The sequence below is a fragment of the Aspergillus tubingensis genome, assembly GCF_013340325.1.
Source record: "Aspergillus tubingensis WU-2223L DNA, scaffold_6, whole genome shotgun sequence".
Classification (NCBI taxonomy): domain Eukaryota; kingdom Fungi; phylum Ascomycota; class Eurotiomycetes; order Eurotiales; family Aspergillaceae; genus Aspergillus; species Aspergillus tubingensis.
In genome coordinates, this window is record NW_023336280.1 from 829,140 (window position 1) to 848,861 (window position 19,722).

General features: G+C 52.6%; 6 protein-coding genes across 6 annotated transcripts; 3 read left to right on the forward strand and 3 right to left on the reverse strand.

Annotated features, from left to right (window-relative positions):
* Window positions 1-416: 416 nt before the first annotated feature.
* Window positions 417-5,570, reverse strand: AtWU_04047 (uncharacterized protein; the record flags this gene model as incomplete). The annotated part of the gene is made up of 1 exon (XM_035499158.1): window positions 417-5,570. One exon carries the CDS (start codon window positions 5,568-5,570, stop codon window positions 417-419), a length of 5,154 nt encoding a protein of 1,717 aa, XP_035355051.1.
* Window positions 5,571-7,230: 1,660 nt separating this feature from the next.
* On the reverse strand, window positions 7,231-8,159 carry AtWU_04048 (EXPERA domain-containing protein; the record flags this gene model as incomplete). Its single annotated transcript, XM_035499159.1, has 4 exons — window positions 7,231-7,313; window positions 7,379-7,613; window positions 7,699-7,862; window positions 7,943-8,159. The coding sequence occupies 4 exons, from the start codon at window positions 8,157-8,159 to the stop codon at window positions 7,231-7,233; spliced, it is 699 nt and encodes a 232-aa protein (XP_035355052.1).
* A 527-nt stretch (window positions 8,160-8,686) lies between these two features.
* On the forward strand, window positions 8,687-10,918 carry AtWU_04049 (uncharacterized protein; the record flags this gene model as incomplete). Its single annotated transcript, XM_035499160.1, has 6 exons — window positions 8,687-8,808; window positions 8,885-8,919; window positions 8,991-9,060; window positions 9,120-9,287; window positions 9,355-9,713; window positions 9,762-10,918. 6 exons carry the CDS (start codon window positions 8,687-8,689, stop codon window positions 10,916-10,918), a joined length of 1,911 nt encoding a protein of 636 aa, XP_035355053.1.
* A 782-nt stretch (window positions 10,919-11,700) lies between these two features.
* On the reverse strand, window positions 11,701-13,686 carry AtWU_04050 (uncharacterized protein; the record flags this gene model as incomplete). Its single annotated transcript, XM_035499161.1, has 1 exon — window positions 11,701-13,686. The coding sequence occupies one exon, from the start codon at window positions 13,684-13,686 to the stop codon at window positions 11,701-11,703; it is 1,986 nt and encodes a 661-aa protein (XP_035355054.1).
* A 622-nt stretch (window positions 13,687-14,308) lies between these two features.
* AtWU_04051 (misato family protein) lies at window positions 14,309-16,074 on the forward strand (the record flags this gene model as incomplete). The annotated part of the gene is made up of 5 exons (XM_035499162.1): window positions 14,309-14,380; window positions 14,449-14,651; window positions 14,721-15,159; window positions 15,220-15,755; window positions 15,813-16,074. The coding sequence occupies 5 exons, from the start codon at window positions 14,309-14,311 to the stop codon at window positions 16,072-16,074; spliced, it is 1,512 nt and encodes a 503-aa protein (XP_035355055.1).
* Window positions 16,075-16,693: 619 nt separating this feature from the next.
* AtWU_04052 (Hsp70 family protein) lies at window positions 16,694-19,696 on the forward strand (the record flags this gene model as incomplete). Its single annotated transcript, XM_035499163.1, has 1 exon — window positions 16,694-19,696. One exon carries the CDS (start codon window positions 16,694-16,696, stop codon window positions 19,694-19,696), a length of 3,003 nt encoding a protein of 1,000 aa, XP_035355056.1.
* Window positions 19,697-19,722: the final 26 nt, after the last annotated feature.

A 19,722-nucleotide genomic window follows, 5' to 3' on the forward strand; every position in this document is an offset into this window, starting at 1 on the left:
AAGGTATAGTAAGAGTAAGGAAACATTAATGTGACTTGAGTAATAGTATAATGGGGATGAAGTTCGGTATAGGATTTCATCAGACTCTAAGATTTGCATCGCACATTCGCAGTTCGTCTTCCGGTTCATATACACATGGGCATCTGAAAGTTCGTGAAAAGGGGGGAGGGCTTGCAAGAGGAGGAGATATGGGGAAATGGAAGATAAAAAAAAAGGAAAAGTAATGAGAGAAATAAACATCAGCAAGAGGGGGTATGAATATGCACATGAAACAATAACAATAACACCTGCAGTAAAATATAGGAACATCGCTAAAAGTCAAATGCACGAACGAAGGGACATGTTCGAAAAATGGAGAAAGAAGGTTAGAATGAGTATCCGGGGTTAGATATCATTTTCCTGACGAAGAAGTCATTTTAGTATTTGGACTTTCCGACAAGTCCGAAGGTGTATGCTGCTTCAGCTTCACTCTTCATTTGGATCATATAGATCTTAGAGCTACCGACGGTAACACCGCCCTTCTTGGGCATGGCTCCGCCTTCGTTTTCCTCCCAGACGGACACGGCGATACCGGTTCGAGCAACACGCTCGAAAGAGCTCTCGCCTAGGCAGACGTCAAGGAGAACCTCGCCGCGAGTCTTGCCTCGGACAAGAATGCGTTTCTCGGGCTCCGCTCCGCGTCGGGGAGAAACGGATCCAGATGCTGGGGAAGTATCTTCGGCTCCCTCTGCAACGCTGCTGGCATCTCCGCGCCCGCTGGCCGTATCAGAAGCACGAGGTGCTGAGGGCGCAGGCATAATCGTTAGTCTTGCAGCACCCATATCGCGCCACTTGGATTGAGTTTCACGCAAGTAAAGTCGAATCTTGGCGTTGGACAGACCGATACCATCACTGCCTTTGATGGCGGCTGCGATACGACCAATGCCGGATGAGGGAGAGGCATTCGATCCGGAACCAATGGAGCTTGAGTACACGCTGTCTTCATTTTGCCCATCGCGAGAGGTGAGCGAGGAACGAGAGATGTTAAACATCTTGCTTCCCCCTCCGAACCGCTTCAGTGCTGAGAATGCACTGCTCATAGTTCCTACGCTACTCTCAGAATTGTCGGCAACCGACCGTGGAGAAACAGATGCACGGTAGCTTCGCCTGCGCCGTGGCCAACCGAACAAACCACCATTCTTCGTTGGTGATTCCACGGGCGCTGGCTGCTCTGCGTAAGGTCCTCGGGCATTCTGTAGGGCTATGTAGGTTGGGTTGTTAATGCGCGCTTGGTTGATGAGACCGTATAGGAATTCGCACTCGTCGGCGTTTCGAGATCGAAACATGATGTTGTTACTCCAGTTGATCTTGGAGCGTTTGGTCGGAGGGGAACGAATACTTATGTCAATGGCTGTGCCGCGACGGATGGGCACAAGGGGTGTGAGCTCAAGGGCAATCAGTGGGCGTGCTTTCTTTGTGTCGCTGTCATCTTCCTCCATCCCGGCTGGTGCATTGCCCACATCATATGCTTCGATGAGCCCAGGACTGACTATGACCTTGCAATCATCGGGGAAGATGTTATCCCATGAGCCCTTCTCCGACCAGGCGAAGACCGAAGCAATCACTGTAGACGACTTGCTTGGTTGCGAAGGAACGGATCTATATCCGCCCTGAGAGGCGGAGTTGGACAGTGACAGAGAGCTACTAGCAGACGCGGCTTCTGGAGCCTGGGCTTTTGGCTTGGTAGGAGCTTCAAACGGTGGCAGTGATGCGTGCTCATCCCCTGACTCATCTGAGCTGTCCGTGTCCGAATACTCGGAGCCCGAATGCACTTCATACCGACGCACAGTCGATGTATCAGAATCTGAGTACGAATCCGAAGCAGTAGACGGTTCATATTCATGCTTTAGCGGCGAGGAGCCACGGCGTCTAGTCCGCACACCACTAGGGCTAAGCACAGGGGTATTTGGCAGGCTGGAGCCAATAGAACTCGGTGAGCGAGAATGAGTCGGCGGAGGTGGAGGGGACTCATCTTCGTCAACCTGGTCCGATTCCGAGTGCTTGCGAGAATGAGTTTTGTCCTTGCTAGGAGTTTCAGGGATGTCATCATATTCCACAGGAGGGAAATCGTCGTCCTCGGTGGACGCCAAAGAGTCCGAAATGTATGTCTGACTGCTGCCCTTTCTGAGTTTCGGAATTAGAGGAAGATCCATTGACGGCACGGAAGACACTCGGGGAGAACTCTTTTCAGGGGTACTCTTCGTTGGGGTTTTCGGGTTCTGCTGCTGCTGCTTGGGTTTCTTCTCTTCTGAACGTTTGGCTTCCTCGTGGACTGGATGGGCTCCCCGATCCAAGCTTGGGTCTGTTGGTGTGGTAGGGCTAGAAGGAATGATCTCTCCATTTCTGTTGACCCTCTTGGCCTTTGACCGTTTGAGGCCGGGGGAAGGTCTGTCATCAGCCGTGAAGCTTTTTCGGGGTTCCCTGGCATGCAAGATAGATTGCGGAGGCGGGGACTTGATCGAGAACTCGTCACCAATAGCATAGTCCGATTCTGGAGTTACTGCACTTTGCAGTGAAGTACGGGCCTCACTGATCCAGGAGCTCACGGTACTTGGATCCGAAAGATGATCCTTAGGGGTCAAGGATCGACGCAAGGTACGAGAAGTAGGCTTCTCTCCGATAGGAACGTTGACATTTGAAGGACTTGGTGGGGCTTTCTGTGCCTGAGAGGCTTCGTTGGCTGAGGATATAGTTTTTGCTCGTTGGCGCTTGGTCCTGTCAATGAAGCTCTGGGTTCTACAGATAGCCGGTGGGAGAGGATTCGAGCCCAGCATCTGAACCCATTCAAATCCAATATCCTCTTCATCAATTTGAAGCACCAGCAGTTCTTGCCAGGATTTGGTATGGTTCGGGCCACTGCGTAGCATGACCACGATCTCGCCCTTCACGTCGCCGTTGCGAGCAGAGACACGGCCAACCTCGATGGGAGGGAATAGCAACCAACGATCTGTATGATCGATCTCGCAGATTAGTAGATCTCCGCCTGCCTTAATCCCAGCGGCCCCGTCTCTCAAGAGGAGCTCTGCGCGGCAGTCAATGATCTGGCCACTTGTGTGGTACAAGGAAAGATTGAAGAAATCGCGGGCCCGGACTCTTCGGCTTCTGTCAACAGTAACTCCAGGAAGTGCACCCAAGGTCGCAGGATCTCTGGCACGCGTAGCGTCAACGTTGGCAGCAGATTCATCCTCAAGCCTTGCTCTCTCTTCGCGCGCCCGGCGGCGGGCGTCTGTCACAAGGCTCTGATACACCGCAGCAACATCCTCGGCCTTGGGAGATGGCTGAATGGTCTTGATTCCTTTGAAGGTCTTTGCGAGGTACTTCAGGCGTACGAGAGGTCGCTTCAGAAGGTAAGCCACGTCAACCTTCTCACCATCACTATCCACCACATCGCCGTTCTCATCCCTTGCCATGCCCTCATCCAGACTCTTTGTGTCGGTATTGTCGCCTGCCTCACCTTCTTCAAGAGGCGCGAGGTTGACAATGACGTCTTTGAACCCCAGTCTCCAAGCCTTGAGGTATTCACGATACACTCTCTGTGCCCCGTTCGCCCAGGTAAGTAGAGCTTCCACATCATCCTGCGGAATGCGCTTGTGAAGCGTTTTCAGTCGCTCAATAGCAACTCCCATGTCCACTATGGGCTTGCTGAAATTCACCTCATCCTTCGGATCGGCAGAAGGTCGAAAGAGTCCAGCCGCAATAGCAGAATCGGATTTTGATAGCACACATGTCAAGAGGACTGGAATAACACCACCGACCAGGGTCTTAAGCTCACGCATGTATTTTACCTCGTCAGCAGCCAACTCCTTAAGAAGGTCAGGAATGTTTTCTGTAGTGATGCGACTCTTCGTTTTCAGACTCCTGGCAGATCGAAGGCTTCTACTCCGGCCACTTGGAGCAGAGAGGACTGATATCAAATCATCATGAGTAGTGAGGCGCCTCTTTAATTGGGAGGAGATTGCAGGAAGTGAGTTGGGGTCAAATTGGTCCCTTTTCTCCTCCTCGTCGAGCTTTGCCTGGGTGGACTCTGCCTCCCGTTTTTCCGATGCGGCACCTTGTCCTGATCCTGTAGCATTCTTCGTTGTGCTCATAGATTCAACAGATGCGATTGTTGAGAGGGGATGGGCCCCTGTCGTGGGAAATGGCTTTCGACGACCAAGGGGCACCGGTGCGTTATTCGCAGACACTTCAGAACCCTCTGACAACAGTTGGGACTCAGTCTCTGATGCATTATCGTTGTTGGCACGGGGTCGTTTGCCAACGGGTAGCTTATCGGCGCCTGATGACCGCGGTTTCTCCTCACGTTCTGTAGGTGCCTTGTGTTTGTCCGAAGTAGCGCTGTCCTTCTTGGGCTCTGCTTTCTGTTCTGCTGTCTTTGATTGTTCGCTTGTAGCCGGGCCATCTTTCCTCTGCGCTGGCAGAGCATCCTTCTTCGATATGTCGCTCGCAAGGGGAGGCTCGGTATCGCTCTTGTCCTTCGGCGCATCCTCTTGTTTCACGGGATCCTTCTTCTTGCCGGTTTTAGTGTTTAATGGCGCGGGTATCTCGACATCGGGCTCCATGTCCTCCACGAACGGGTCGGGCGTTTCAGAAAGCCATGCCTCTATTTTAGCGCCTCGGTTGGGTTTCGGGGGTTCCGGTTTAGCGAACATCCTCTTTGATTCATCGAGCATATGGGAGAATATGCCGCCTTTGGGGGGCTTCACCGTTCCCCGGCCTCTAGGTGCAGCACCCCGGGGTACTGGATTTGGACCTCGCGCACGTCGCCTGGAGAGTTCTGAGAAGTCGGCCTCGCTTGTCGCCCACTCGGAGTCCTCGTACAGTCCTCCGTCCCTTGTCTTTGCACTTTGCGACAGCTCCGACCGTGCACGTACATGGGTTTTGTCGGCGGTTGGAGGTCGCGAAATGGACTTGGAAGAACCATTGTGAGACGCACTCTCCTCCTCGGCCTTGTCCTCGGGTATTGTATCGACATCTCGAGATGCCCTCGATTTTCTCCGTTCTCTTGTCGCGAGGTCGGATGCTATAGCAGCCCTGCCCCTTTCCTTGTTGCGGGACGGAGAGGGCAATATTGTATCCTCCCGCGCACCTTCCGCCTCGTCACCCTGCGGAGAACGCAGACGGTCATTTGTGGTATACTCGGCAATGCGTTTTGGCGGAGGGAGCCTGGAAGAAGGCGTCTGGGTAGGGGTTCGGTTCAGCTTCCAATGCTCATCACTAATGACTCGTTTGCGAGGCGTGCTTTTGCTGCGTTTCCTCGTTCCGGAGCCATTGGAACTACCGGATCCCTTATCTTCGACCACTTTGGGGTTGGTATCGGCTGTTGAATTCTCCTCGTCGTCGTCGTAGCAAACCCCATCATTGGCAGTTATTACCCCGCCCCCCTGTTGCTGCCACTTGCGAACCTTTGCTCGCACTGAATTCGTATCGTAAATGCCTAGGGGTACTCCAATGTCGAGCGGTTTCTTGGTCGGGGATGTTCTGGTGCCTCCCCCACGGTTGGAGGGGCGCTGCGGGTTGGCAGGAGTCGGCATGGAAATCTGCGACCGGAACCAGGCATTAGCAGTGAAATTGAGGTCGCGGAGGTTGATCGAGATGTCAGACGGAATCAGCGGATAGATGCGATCGCAGAGCTGACATTTTTTTTTGTAGGGTAGTGTGAACAAAGAAAGATAGGAGAATCCACCCACCGACGTCACCAGGTGTTTGTTTATGGGAGGGGAAGCTCACTCGAGGTCGAGACACCGACAGCACATACCCTGGTAAACAACCACAAGGTAGCGGTTCTGCTGGGGAGAGAGCAATTAATTGGGACACCACAAAAGCAAAATACGAATTCAAGACAGAATATGCAACGCGAAAGTCAAGAACAAGCAAGGAATTGAGCGAGAATAGGCGGTCAAGTGCAGAATGGAGACCGGACGTAGGCAGCGCAGCTTCACTAGTCTAGTACACACGGACGGCGCTGGTTTAGAGTGTCGAGTAGCTGGCGCGGGGGACATTCAGTTGCTAATTTGGATGTCTCCAGAGGCCCTCATTCCTTTCCGAGAGTTTGAAGAGGCTCTTTCAAGAACAATAATCCACAAGGCCAGCCTGGATGCACAACAATAACAACACAACACACCAGTGTGTTGATCCAATTGTGTCTGGTTCTGGTGGTCTCTATACTTCGCTGGAACTGCGGGACGGACAACAGACGGACAAGGACACACTTTCGGCCCTCTTCTGGGTTTGGCAGAAAGGCTGCCCGGGAAACCAGCTTGAACTCTGCGCCACTCACTGGGCCCCAACCAATTCCATGGCCAGAATGCCCCGTTCGTCACAGATCTGGCGCCCAAGTTTAGTTTGCACCAGCCAACCGCATTCCGCCAGAAATGATGATTTGCTGCTGCTCTTGGGCTCGACCGTTCAGAGCTCAATTATTCATTCCGCGACCGGTGGTTCGACCCTCCCTTTTCTCTCAAGTGGAATCGAATGGATCAGGTACATCCATCCAAGATTCCAGAGCTTGTAGGGAAATGCCCCCCTCTATTTATCTATCCATCCCTTCCCTTCTTTTTCTTTTCTTTACTCCAGCTTACCCTGCACGGTCATGGTCATAGCTGCTGGCTGATGAGATGCACATGGGCCCTCAATCTCCACCTGACTTTGCGGCCTTTGCATCCCATGCCTCGCACCCTGTCACCACCCTGGCCGCCCAATGTCGTGGTCGTTTGAAAGTTTCTCATCTCTTTCTGTTTGAACTCCGATAAATAGAACAGTCATATTGCACCGCGGAATAGTAGCCGTAAGACGATCATTCCGGTGTAATTAACGTGTTTTTCGGAGCTATACCTTCTGTTTGCCGGAAGAGCAGGAATGCCTAAACCGATCCACCGGGGGCTACGCGTCACAGAGTGGGCTAAAAAGGGAAAAGGATTCTACCTGATTTATTGATAATTCGAGTGCGTTGTCATGCACTGGGCTATGCGGATTGCTTTTTCCCACTCGGGTGCTGTTGATTGGAGACTCAACAAGAGAGGGCTGTTCCGGCCGAAGCGAAGATCATCTCATGCGGGAATGCCCTCTGAGATTAAACGCATGCATGGTCAGGGAAAGGTCAAGGCCCTTGGTCTGCGTTAGCCAGCACTACCCCTCATCTAGATGCTGTTCCGTTTATAACACGGGTGACATCATCTCTCACTGTACGTCTCTCTATCGGTCCTTGCGCTGTTTGGAAGTATTTTCCACGGCTCTAAGAGCCTCTGTTATTGTCCGGATACTCCGGTAGAGATAGTCTAGGTCCATCGTCAGCTCTAAACGAGTGGTAAACAAGCAAGGGAGCCGTGAGACTGGAACGTACAGAATGGAACCACAATCCAGATGAAATTCATGAGGAAATAGTACACCCAAAAGTAGTAAGGCTCCGGGCGGCAGTACGGTCGGTCATGAACGTAGTGATCGAACAAGCTGGTCGCATAGTACAGAGCATCGCCATAGAGGTGGCTCATGCACACGATGATCTGCAATGGATGGCGCAGAGGATGCTGAGAAAGGGTCAAGTATGCGACCAGATAACAGAGCGGGCCCCAAAGAAGCTATTCCAGTATTTTAGCAACGGTGTCGCAGACGGAGCTAAGGAGGACAATGAGCAGGGGTCCCTGCAGCCACGGGTGCACCTACGACCGTGATAGTCTCCATACATAAGACAAGGGTATCTGAGGTCATGTATCGCGAATCCGACAGGGCATATTCCTTCCATAGCTGACCGAAAAAGTCCTGCGCGGATGCCATACGAGCATGGTTGATCATAAAATAACCCTCGAAGAAGCAGTGAATCGTACCCGCTGGGAGTTCACACTGCAATTAGCATCGAGGATTGTTGACTCGCTGTTGGAGTCGTACGTAACTAAGGAGTCCGACTTACAGAGGGCAAACCACAGAATAGCAAGACGGTCGGCATTCTTTAGCGTTGGTCGGAGTCTACTGGTCAGGGTGAGAATGATTCCCAGTAAAGCTGCCGCGCCCACGCTAGCAGTACTGAGGATACTGAGTAAGGAAGCCTCGTTGGGAGCATAACCATGGATTTGAGCATTGAGGGGGTAGTAGGGATGGGGTAGAGCTTTGGAGTCCATGGTAGTCATTGTGTTGAGTCCTTCGATTGAGCGATCGATGGTTGGAATTGACAGAGGCTCGAACAGGAAGAGGTCTCTCACTTATGTATGGCTCCAGTAGTCGGTCGGAGTAAAGTATAGTGGGATGCTCAATTGATTTTTCCCTATTCGGTAAAGAGAGTACAGTAAATAACCAGACCTACCCAAGCGACTGGACTGGGGAGTCAATGTTCTCAAGCGAGTATCCCTGGCTGAATTTCTTTTCAAATCGTCTCCTTTTGCTCTCTTTCTGTGAACAACTGGATATCATGATGGAGCAGCTGTTGAATAGCAATTGCAACTCATTCAGCTGATCCGCACGGGACTAACCTGATGGAGCTAGCGGGATTGACGTCCTCAGGCAACGACAGCTTCTCCGCAACTCTTCCCCCCCAAAGGTCCGCTAACTGTTTGACCGACGCCAGCTTGTATCGTCCGATGTCGCCATCTCCGTGATTCTGCTCCTCTCACTCATTCCATGGGGTCGGTCACCTTCGCTGATTACGCGCTCTCCGGCAATGGCACCTGGTCCTTTTAGACGCAAGCCCCTGGGGCTTGACGTGCCCCGCCCCGCTACGGTCGTCGAGTCGCCGCCTGGCATTGCGGCCCTCTTCGTCATTCGTTTCGATATCAAGGCCGGGTGAGGAATTCCAAGTCTGTCTTAACAGCAACTCACGCAAATATTTATGATTACTGACGGCTCTTCTGGAATGCAGATACGTGATATCGTGGAAGCGTACTGTTCCCGGGGGTAAGTAGCACCCTGCTGCTTCAACGGTCCTCCCCGTGATATAGCGTCGCCTAACCCAGCCGATCATACAGTTGAAGTTGAAGGAGCTGTGGAGTACAAGTCGCTTCCATCTGGTCTGCACAATGTCTCAGAAGATCTGGTGTACGTATACTACGGCTTCGTCCGGTCATGAATGCTTGCTAATAGCTCGGTCTTGCCAGATACTTCGTCCACGAGCAATATGCTGGCATCAGCGCGTTTGTCAATTGGCCTGCTGAGGAAGCGGAGCGAAATGCAAAGATGTTTGCTATCGGGGTTCTCGTCCCATTAAGCTCCGGAAGGTTGGGGAAAAGCTGGAGACATGCTCCCAAGCTCAAAGAATTGGCGGCGTAAGTTGAAATCGGCCATGCGCTGTCCTTTTGATCCGGCCGTTGACGCTTTCGTGATCGCTTCCAGGAACTATGCCGAGGATATGTCGAATACGCAACCTTTAACAGAGTACTGGGATAATTACGAGATTCGTGAAAGTGATTCTTCCGCTATGCCACCCGATTCCCCCATGGAGTCTCCTCTCAGTCTCCGGCTGCGGGCCCATGGTGATCTAAGAGATGCCGTCCATCGAACCCGCGCTTTCAGTGATGCAATCGTGTTGGAAACGCCCAGGCCGGCCCTGACGCCCTTCCACCCAGCTTCCTCGCTCCCTAATTTTCTAGATTCCTTCGGTCCTCTCCTATTTCCTCTGTACAGAGCAGCACTGCTGCGCAAAAGGATCCTTTTCATGGCTGAGGCGCCAGTTCAAGAGCCCTGTAGCTATGGTATGATTGCTATCCAATATCATTCCACCCATGCTTACAGTCAAACAGTGTACGATCTTTCTTTATTGGCCTCCTTACCTAATTCGCTCCTTCCTTTACTGCCGCAAGACGGTTTACCCTCTCCGCGACCTCGCCCATTGTTCAACGTCGGCATTCATGATATTCCTCACCTCTCGTCTTTTGTGGGCACTTCGGTCAATGCAGAACATGACGCAGCCTGGATTGCATGCAGCACAGACAGCGTTTTGACCATGAAGCCTGAGCTCTTCGATGTTCTTGTCACCTTACCTCCCGCTCACTCCAAGAACGCCGCAGAGAAGGTATTTCCTACTATTTCCATCTTTCATACGCAACCGCCAAAGGGCAAGACGCCCCAATCTATCGAAGTCAAAGCAACCCAGCGCGACGCACGACGTTACGCTACCCTTCGCAAGGGTCTTCGACACGTAACCCAAGAAGAAGAAGAAGCAGCATCCACTGAAGCCGACGACGACTCGGACGCCGCCTCGACGTACTCATCCAGTCCCATTGTGGAACCTCTCTCATGGACACGCTTGGCATACACCTCCTTCATATGGTGGGCATCAGCCGGCGAGAAGCGCGACGGTCTCTCCGAAGAAGAGGAAGAAGAGCACCAAATGGAACAGGACACGCGCCTGCTAGCCAGTGTAGAAACTCTTCCCAGCCCACCCTCTGGATCTCTCGGCCGTCGAAGCATTCAAGCGCAGGAGTCGACCCAGCCGCCTGAAATTGCCCTAGTCGCGTACTTCCGTCGCCTCACAGCCCAAATCTTCATCACTCTATCCGACGTAGTTGCCCGGCACGATAGCCGCAATTCCCCCGATGACGATGAAGATGACGACGAAGAGATACCCGAAGAGGACACCATTCCTTACGAAGATGATCCAGAAGACGACGAAGGTCCCGGCCCCTCCCTTACCATTGGCCGACAATCCACCCAAGAAGACGATTCCAGATCTCCATTGCTACAACAGCAGACAGGGACCGGGTCGCGCGACACCAGAGCCTCCTACGACGATAGCGACCCAGTAAAGATCACTTCTGAAGATCTGACCGAGATGGGCCTGGATATCTGGAGCACAGCTGACCGTCTGTTTGTCGAGGAACTGGTTCACCTGTGGTGGGGTCGGAAGGCACGTGTGGACAGTGCGAGGATCAGATGTTGCGGTATTTCCATCATATAAATGGTGTATGTGCTGGTTGGGCTGCAATAGTGAGATGCATCCTACTTCTTGTTCGTTCCTTTATTCTTTATTTCGAGATCGTCTTGTCTGGCACTATGTGTACGCATGAAAGTATATACGGCCCGGTATTAGCATTTATAGACTGTCTAGTCCATTTCTAGGAAGTCGTGCTAGGCTAATAGTGTTACTACTACTACTACTACTACTACTACTATGACTTTTGTTAAAAGAAGGCGAGTTCACATTGAAATTGTCATGTCAATATCATAAAGGTTCTAGTCTTCATCCAAACAGCATCTTGAAATCCACCAATCAGGCATCGTAGAAATCAACCTATATACAAAAAAGGATGGGTTCACCAAGCAAAGAGTATCAAAAAAAAATCACTAGACAAAGGAGAGTAGAGAATGATCTAAGAGAATGTCAAGGCTGATAAGCGATGCTCATTCGCCATGGAGTTGGGATAAATGATAGAATGGACCAGAAGAACAAAGCATTCAAGTGAGAAAATTAACCTCTTGGTATATGCAAGAGGGAAATAAGTAATGGTCGTAGCTTTTTGCAATGGGCATAAGAAGAAAAGGACACAAGAGAGCACCGTTTATGCCCAACAAAAATCAACATCCAAAAAGAGAAAAACGCCATTTCGCTCGGAGGACCAGGGTATCAAGAGAGAGTTGAGTCGTTAACCAAGAAGATGAGGAATGAGAGATGATTTTGGATCGTTGAGTCAAGCGCACTGATCCTGGCTGTCATGTTCAGCCAGTGATGGGACGGCGGTTTCAGTAGTGGGACATTTGGATAGGAGCGCTCATATCCCTCCGACTTCTGATGGAACCGTCGCTTGCATCTGAATTCTGGACGCCAGGGTACCGTCGAGCGCTTCGGACAGGAGTAACTCCCATGCCTCCCGAGCGAAGCCCGCTTTCACTGGCACTGACAGACCTCTTCATGGTGTTTGCTCTCTCTCTCCGCGCTCTAATCTGAGCCAGTGCTTCTTCTCGGCTGATGGGGGTACCAGGCACGTCGGAAAAGCGATTTGATCCCCCATCATCGCGCAGAGGAACCTTCGTGGGGTCATTGTGCCTCTCAGGGGTGCCGGCTTCATGTCCAATGGGCATCACAGGATCCCATGGCACATCAACAACCGCTGGCGAGGGGTGGCCTTTCGGAGTAGCTTCACGATCCGTTATAGAATCAAACGGAGCCTGGCGCTGAAGAGACCCATATTTCGGGGCAGGGCTACCAGACATCACACGGGCGTCTATTCCGTGTTCAGCGTAGGCTGCTGGTGACTGATGATCGTTTGCAGTAGCCTCGTTGGCCTTTCGGGGAGATCCTCGTACAGGAGAAGGGAAGGTGTGGAAGGTCCCAGTGGCAGGTGAGAATGTTATCAAAGGTTCCTCCGGAGGCTCATCGTCGTCGTCATCGTCAACATCCTGGATCTCCTCGACCTCTTCAACGATTTCATCCACATCTTCATCGACATCATCCCCGGCCACCTCGCGCTCGGCTGCTTCTTCTCCGGCAGGATCCTCCATCAGTATTTGTTCCTTGACACTTGTCACATATCTAGGCTCGCCTTTAGGAGTATGAGACGGACTTGGCTTCTCTGGTGCAGCAAGTGCGTTCTGGTCATTTTTGTGATGTTTTGGGTGTTCCAGCTCATCCTTTTTCGTCGTATCCACGCTTTGCGGTTCATGGGTATGAGGAACGCTTTTCTGCTCTGCCAAGCGGCAAGTGCAGCGTTTAAAATGGCACTCCAGGCGCAAGAATTCGAGCATTCCCTCGGCGTCGACTCTGAGTTGACGCTCGCGCCTGAGGGTCTCCTCCAACTCAGCGATTTGTTCCTCATGTACATCGAGTGTCGTGATCTCCGCGGCCTCCTTTCTAGGGGTTACGTCTGACATCCTTTGTCTCTTGGGAGGTGTATCCTTGACCGGTGAAGATTCAGCGACATTGGCTTGAGGCGGGTTGGCTATTTCCTCTGCAGAACGTTTGGGTCTCCGAGGGGTAGGTGTCAACAAGAGATTGAGATCGCCTTCAGTCAGCGACATTCGTCCAATATCGTTTTTCTTCTGCTGCGCTTGCGCTTCGAGCTTCTGCGAGTGGTTGTTGGCCTCGACGGCCCGTAGCTGTTCTTTAAGGACCTCCATCTCCTCCGTGAGACCAGCAATAGCATAAGCGCGTTCGAAAGCCTCCTGTTTTGCTTGTTCTTTTGCTGCTCGCTCTGCCTGGGCCTCGTCTTTGTATCCTTTTGCTTCGTTTCTTGCGTTTTTCAGCTCCTCCTGTGTTTTCACCAGAACGGAGCCAGCTCGAAAAGCTTCCTTCCTCGCCTTCCTAATTTCTTTTTCGAAGATTGATCGCTCGTGGGCCTGGCGTTCTTTTGTTGTTTGCAGTTCTTCCAGCAGGGACTCCAGCCTTTCACTTATCCGACGCTCCCGCGACTGGGCTTCAGAAAGTTGAGCGGAAACATTGGCCAACGCCGACTCAGCCTCTTCGCGCCCAAGGATAGCCCGCTGGAGAGCTGCCGTAGATGCTGCTGAAGGCTGTGAGCCCTGCGCGGGGCTGTTTCCTCGCGACAAGTTGTTCAGATACGCGACCTTGGCCTGTACATCGGTGAGCCCCCGGGGGGTCTTCCGCTGCATGTTGAAAATATCCGATGACATTGAGGGTGAGCCAAGTCCGATCTGCTGGTTCATCCGGTCTGGTGACAGGGGATTGAGGGCCTTTGTCGGGCTCGGCGTCGCGCTCGATGGAGAATCCATCGCGGCAGTATGTGCTGTTGCTGTGGGTGGTTAGTGTAATAAAATGATGCGTTCACTCAAGACTCGAACATGACAGTCGTGTCTCGAGGGATTGTGAAACTAGTAGGTGCCGAAGGAAGCCCCGTGGAAAATCCACCTGGAGTGGAGGTGAGAGGAGAGTAGTGCTCGGTTGATGATCCCCTAATCGGTGACGCACCCACAACAATCAACCGATCCCGCCGATTCCACGCTTGTTTGTTGCTCGCGCCGCAGTCCCGTGACCGTTGCCCGGGACAACTATGATTAGCCGTATTGGGAAGGCGGGGTTCACGTGTCACAGAATCTTCCACTAGTCCCAGATAGGCAACCAGCGCATCCAGTGGTCTGTGCGTCCACTGCTTGTGATGCCATCAGTTGCCCACGATTATGAGATTGTGGGTGCTGTGTTCTAGACTCGCAGATAATTTGAAGGTCCTGGACTGCACTGAGATTGGCTTCTGCAAATTTCGGTACTTCTTTCAGGAGCCTTTCTGGAATTGAAATCCCCTGCATGTGCATCACCCTGTAGGATCAATCTGCGACAGCTGCATATATTTTCTGGGTGCAACGCCAATGTGGGACATAGTAATTGTCAACACCGACCATGCATGAAATCATCACCCTACAGCTCGGTCAGCGAGCTAATTACCTGGCCACACATTTTTGGAATCTCCAGGTTAGTGAGTCAATTATCATGCTGCGCTTCTCATCAAATATGCATCTTATAGCTGACATTTCTGGCAGGAATCCTACTTCACTTACAACGAGGAAGAGGAATCTCCAGTAGACCATGATGTTCATTTTCGCCCAGGCGTCGGCGCCGATGGGTCGGAAACATACACCCCTAGGACTGTCATATATGATCTGAAAGGTGGCTTTGGCACGCTCCGCAAGTACAACGCTTTGTACGAATTGACTGAAGATGCCACCCCGGGCCAGGGTCTATGGTGGGTTTTCACCTTCCTACGTACTCTCTTTTATCCGAGGCAGGTGCAATACTAACAATGGAATTGTAGGGACGGAAAGGAGATTTTACAACAGCAAGCGCTAATTCCCCAGAGTGACTACCAGAAGAGCCTCGACGCGGGGCTACCTGCTCCAACGCTTTCTGCAGAGACAGTAAGGTATTGGTCGGATTATAACCGACTCTTCTATCACCCTCGCTCCATTGTGCAGCTCAACGACTATGAGTTAAACTCCAAAATCATGCCTTTTGAGGATTGGACTATTGGTGAAGAATTGTTCAATGAGCTCGACAAGGAGCATGACTTGCTCGACCGAGACGTCAGACCTTTCGCAGAAGAATGCGATCAGCTGCGTGCACTGCAAATATTCACCGGCTCTGACGACGCATGGGGCGGCTTTGCTGCAAAGTACATTGACAGGATCAGGGACGAATATGGCAAGAAGTCCGTCTGGGTTTGGGCCATCGAGAACGGAAAGAAGGTCGATCGGGTGAGTGCTTCTACGATATGTTCTAGGTCTATGTGAAGCTTACACTGGATCATATGCCAGCAAACTCAGTTCAAGAGGGATTTGAACAAAGCTCGGTCTGTACATGCCATCTCCACACAGGCATCGCTGTATGCGCCCATTATCGACCCTCCAAGTCGAATCCCCCGATCTATCTATCTCGATCCTCGATCGGAATGGTACACTTCGGCCTTGGTGAGCGCCGCCATGGAAAGCGTGTCACTCCCCACGCGACTGCGTCCATATCACGACTTTGAGGCGTCCCTGGCAGGTGATGACAGTATCCATAAAATATTCGAGCTGCAATCTACAATCGTGCAGGATGGTGAAGATGCCGCCAAATCGCCTACCAAACCATCGGATGATAGTGATGAGAAAGAACCTGGAAGCTCGCCGATCAAGAAAGACTTTGATCTGGACTTTACCTACGACGGGCTGACCTGCCAAAAATCCCACCATGTCTTCAACCAGCTTCAAGTTTCACGGGGAGTTGCCGATCGTGAGAATGAGTCGGGCGGGGAGGACCAGGGTATCCTCCGCAGAAAACGACACTTTAACTCGGAACCAATGTTCCAGAGGTCAGACAAGCCCGCTGAACTCGTTCCATGCAGTCACATCGTTAACATTACATATAGGTTTCATACGACCCTACCTTTCCCGGTACTGGACAGCTTCCCTCAGAATATGTTCCCGGAACTCAGATCGAAGGAGAAAATCAGTATTCTTGCCGCATTGACTGTCTCTTCGCGAACGGCAGAGAGATTGAAAGTCTATGAGACATTGGCTGGACGAGTGGCTGGCGTGGATGAGCGGGAAACTTTGGTCAATGGGTTGGGCGAGATCCGCGAGACATACGAGACAGGATGGATGAGCGATTCTGACTTCGACGATGACTAGCCTTATAAGAAAAAAATATAGCTCACACTTGCATCGTACTTGTAACATCATTGATCACACCTTGCAGATGGAAATATCTAGTTGGACCCTGAAGCAGCTGGTTCCTTTTAAGCACGCCGATCGGGGCGGCGATCGGCGGGGGCAAACAGAACAAACAGCGAACCGGTCGGCCAAACGTGGCCTCTGTGCAATCATCGCGCCTTTCATTCATCGCGAATCTCATTTCTTGGTCCTACTTTCGCTTACTGCCAGGTGGCCAGTAATTCCAACTGTGATTGTGGCCTAGATGACTCTGTCGTTCTAGATCTTGCGTACGTGGTCTGTTTCCTTCCACAATGCTTCCCTCCAGCCAGCTAACCGGCTCATAGTTCACGACAGCTACTTTCACTATTCAGCCCACCTCCGGACCCTGAATCAAACCTATTCGATGTACCAATAGCTGTTTTCACCAATCGCTCTTTCAAAGTATAACCGATAGAAGAAAAGCTGTTACTTCATATATCGGATGGGGAATTATTGAATTTTTGTGATAAGCAGAAGGTATGCGACAATGTGTGGAGGACGACTATCAGGGACGGAAGGATTTACTGACTCTTGAAGCATCAGAATTATACAGACCATGGCTCCCGGCAGCCAGCGACGGTCCTATGCCTCGCTCACCTCCCTCCCCGTACTCTCCCTAATTCTACCGTTTCTCCTCTTTGTCCTCAGCTTTCCTTCCCCGGCCGCGGCTGCGGGTTCCGCAGTCCTTGGTATCGATGTCGGTACAGAGTACCTAAAAGCTACGCTCGTCAAACCCGGAATTCCACTTGAGATTGTTCTCACCAAAGATTCGAAGCGCAAGGAGTCGGCCGCTGTAGCGTTCAAGCCTACCCGCGAGGCCGATGCCTTGTTCCCCGAGAGATTCTACGGTGGCGATGCCTTGGCGCTAGCGGCACGGTATCCCGATGATGTCTACTCGAACCTCAAGACTCTGCTTGGACTTCCTTTCGATGCGGACAATAAGTTGATCAAAAGTTTCCACAACCGCTATCCTGCCTTGCGCCTGGAAGAAGCGCCCGGAGACCGTGGCACGGTTGGCCTGCGAAGCAACAGACTGGGAGAAACCGAAAGGAAGGATGCCTTCCTTGTTGAGGAAATCCTGGCCATGCAGCTGAAGCAGATCAAGGCCAATGCCGACACTCTGGCTGGAAAGGGATCAGACATTACGGACGCCGTGATCACTTACCCGTCGTTCTACACCGCCGCGGAGAAGAGGAGTCTGGAATTGGCCGCGGAACTGGCAGGTTTGAACGTCGATGCATTCATCAGCGATAATCTCGCGGTCGGGTTGAATTACGCAACCAGCCGCACGTTCCCCAGTGTTTCGGATGGCCAGAAGCCCGAGTACCACATTGTCTACGACATGGGTGCCGGCTCTACAACTGCCAGTGTCCTTCGCTTCCAAAGTCGCTCGGTGAAGGATGTGGGACGATTCAATAAGACCGTCCAGGAAGTCCAGGTTCTCGGAACCGGCTGGGATAAGACTCTTGGAGGAGATGCCCTGAACGATCTGATTCTTCAGGATATGATCGCCAGCCTCGTCGAGGAAAAGAAGCTCAAGGACCGGGTTTCCCCGGCTGATGTCCAGGCCCACGGAAAGACCATGGCGAGACTCTGGAAGGATGCGGAGAAGGCTCGTCAAGTTCTCAGTGCGAACACTGAGACGGGCGCCTCTTTCGAGAGTCTTTATGAAGAGGATCTCAACTTCAAGTACCGTGTCACCCGCGCCAAGTTCGAGGAGCTCGCGGAGCAGCATATTGCACGTGTCGGAAAGCCCCTGGAGCAAGCTTTGGAGGCTGCTGGACTGCAGTTGAGCGACATTGACTCCGTTATCCTTCACGGTGGCGCCATCCGCACACCGTTCGTGCAGAAGGAGCTCGAGCGGGTTTGCGGTTCTGCCAACAAGATTCGCACCAGTGTCAATGCGGATGAAGCCGCAGTGTTCGGCGCTGCCTTCAAGGGAGCCGCTCTGAGCCCTAGCTTCCGCGTTAAGGACATTCGAGCAAGCGATGCCTCGAGCTACGCTGTCGTACTCAAGTGGGCTTCCGAGTCTAAGGAGAGACAGCAGAAGCTTTTCACTCCCACTTCCCAGGTCGGCCCCGAGAAGCAGGTTACCGTGAAGAACTTGGACGACTTCGAGTTCAGCTTCTACCACCAGATCCCCGTCGACGGCAATGTCGTCGAATCCCCAATCCTGGGTGTGAAGACACAGAACCTCACTGCCTCTGTTGCTAAATTGAAGGAAGACTTCGGTTGCACGGCTGCCAACATCACCACCAAGTTCGCCATCCGCCTGAGCCCTGTCAACGGACTTCCTGAAGTCGCCAGCGGTACCGTCAGCTGCGAGGTGGAGTCTGCCAAGAAGGGAAGCGTGGTCGAAGGTGTCAAGGGATTCTTTGGCTTGGGTAACAAGGATGAACAAGCTCCTCTCGGGGAGGAAGGCGAGCCCAGCGAGTCCATCACTCTTGAGCCCGAGGAGCCTCAAGCCGCGACGACTTCCTCGGCAGATGACGCTACCTCCACCACAACTGCCAAGGAGAGCAAGAAGAGCACCCCCGCAACCAAGCTGGAGTCAATCTCTATCAGCTTCACCTCATCTCCCCTGGGAATCCCCGCCCCCACCGAAGCCGAACTCGCTCGCATCAAGAGCCGCCTGGCTGCCTTCGACGCCTCGGACCGTGACCGTGCCCTGCGTGAAGAAGCACTCAACGAACTGGAATCCTTCATCTACCGTAGCCGCGACCTAGTCGACGACGAGGAATTCGCCAAGGTAGTGAAGCCCGAGCAGCTGATCACGCTGCAGGAGCGAGCCTCCGAAGCCAGCGACTGGCTGTACGGCGACGGCGACGACGCAAAGACCGCCGACTTCCGCGCGAAGCTCAAGTCCCTGAAAGAGATCGTCGACCCAGCCCTCAAGAGAAAGAAGGAGAACGCGGAGCGCCCGGCCCGCGTTGAGCTCATGCAACAAGTCCTGAAGAACGCCAAGTCCGTCATGGACGTGATGGAGCAACAGATCCAGCAAGACGAGGACCTCTACTCCTCCAGCGTCGCAGCATCCAGCTCTTCCTCCTCTTCCACAACCGAGTCCTCGACCTCCTCATCCACCACCACTGAATCCTCTTCTTCCGTCGACCTCGACGAAGACCCCTACGCCACTACCTCCACCTCATCCACCACTAAGACCGCCTCGGCCACCACAACCCCCAAGCCCAGCGGTCCCAAATACTCCATCTTCCAACCCTACGACCTAACCAGCCTCTCCAAGACCTACGAATCCACCAACACCTGGTTCGAAACCCAGCTCGCTCTCCAGGAGCAGCTCACCGTGACCGATGACCCGGCCCTCCCCGTCGCCGAACTCGACACCCGTCTCAAGGAGCTCGAGCGCGTCCTGAACCGCATCTACGATAAGATGGGCGCGGCGGCAGCCAAGTCCGGAAAGGAGCAGAGCAAGAAAAACAACAACAACGGCAAGTCGTCGAAGAAGGAGAAGGCCAAGGCGCAAGAGGAGCAGAAGAAGTCTGCTAAGGAAGAAGAGCAGAAGGAAGATAAGAAGGCTAACCGCAAGGATGAGCTGTAATTCGAGCGGCAGCTTGGTCTTCTGAT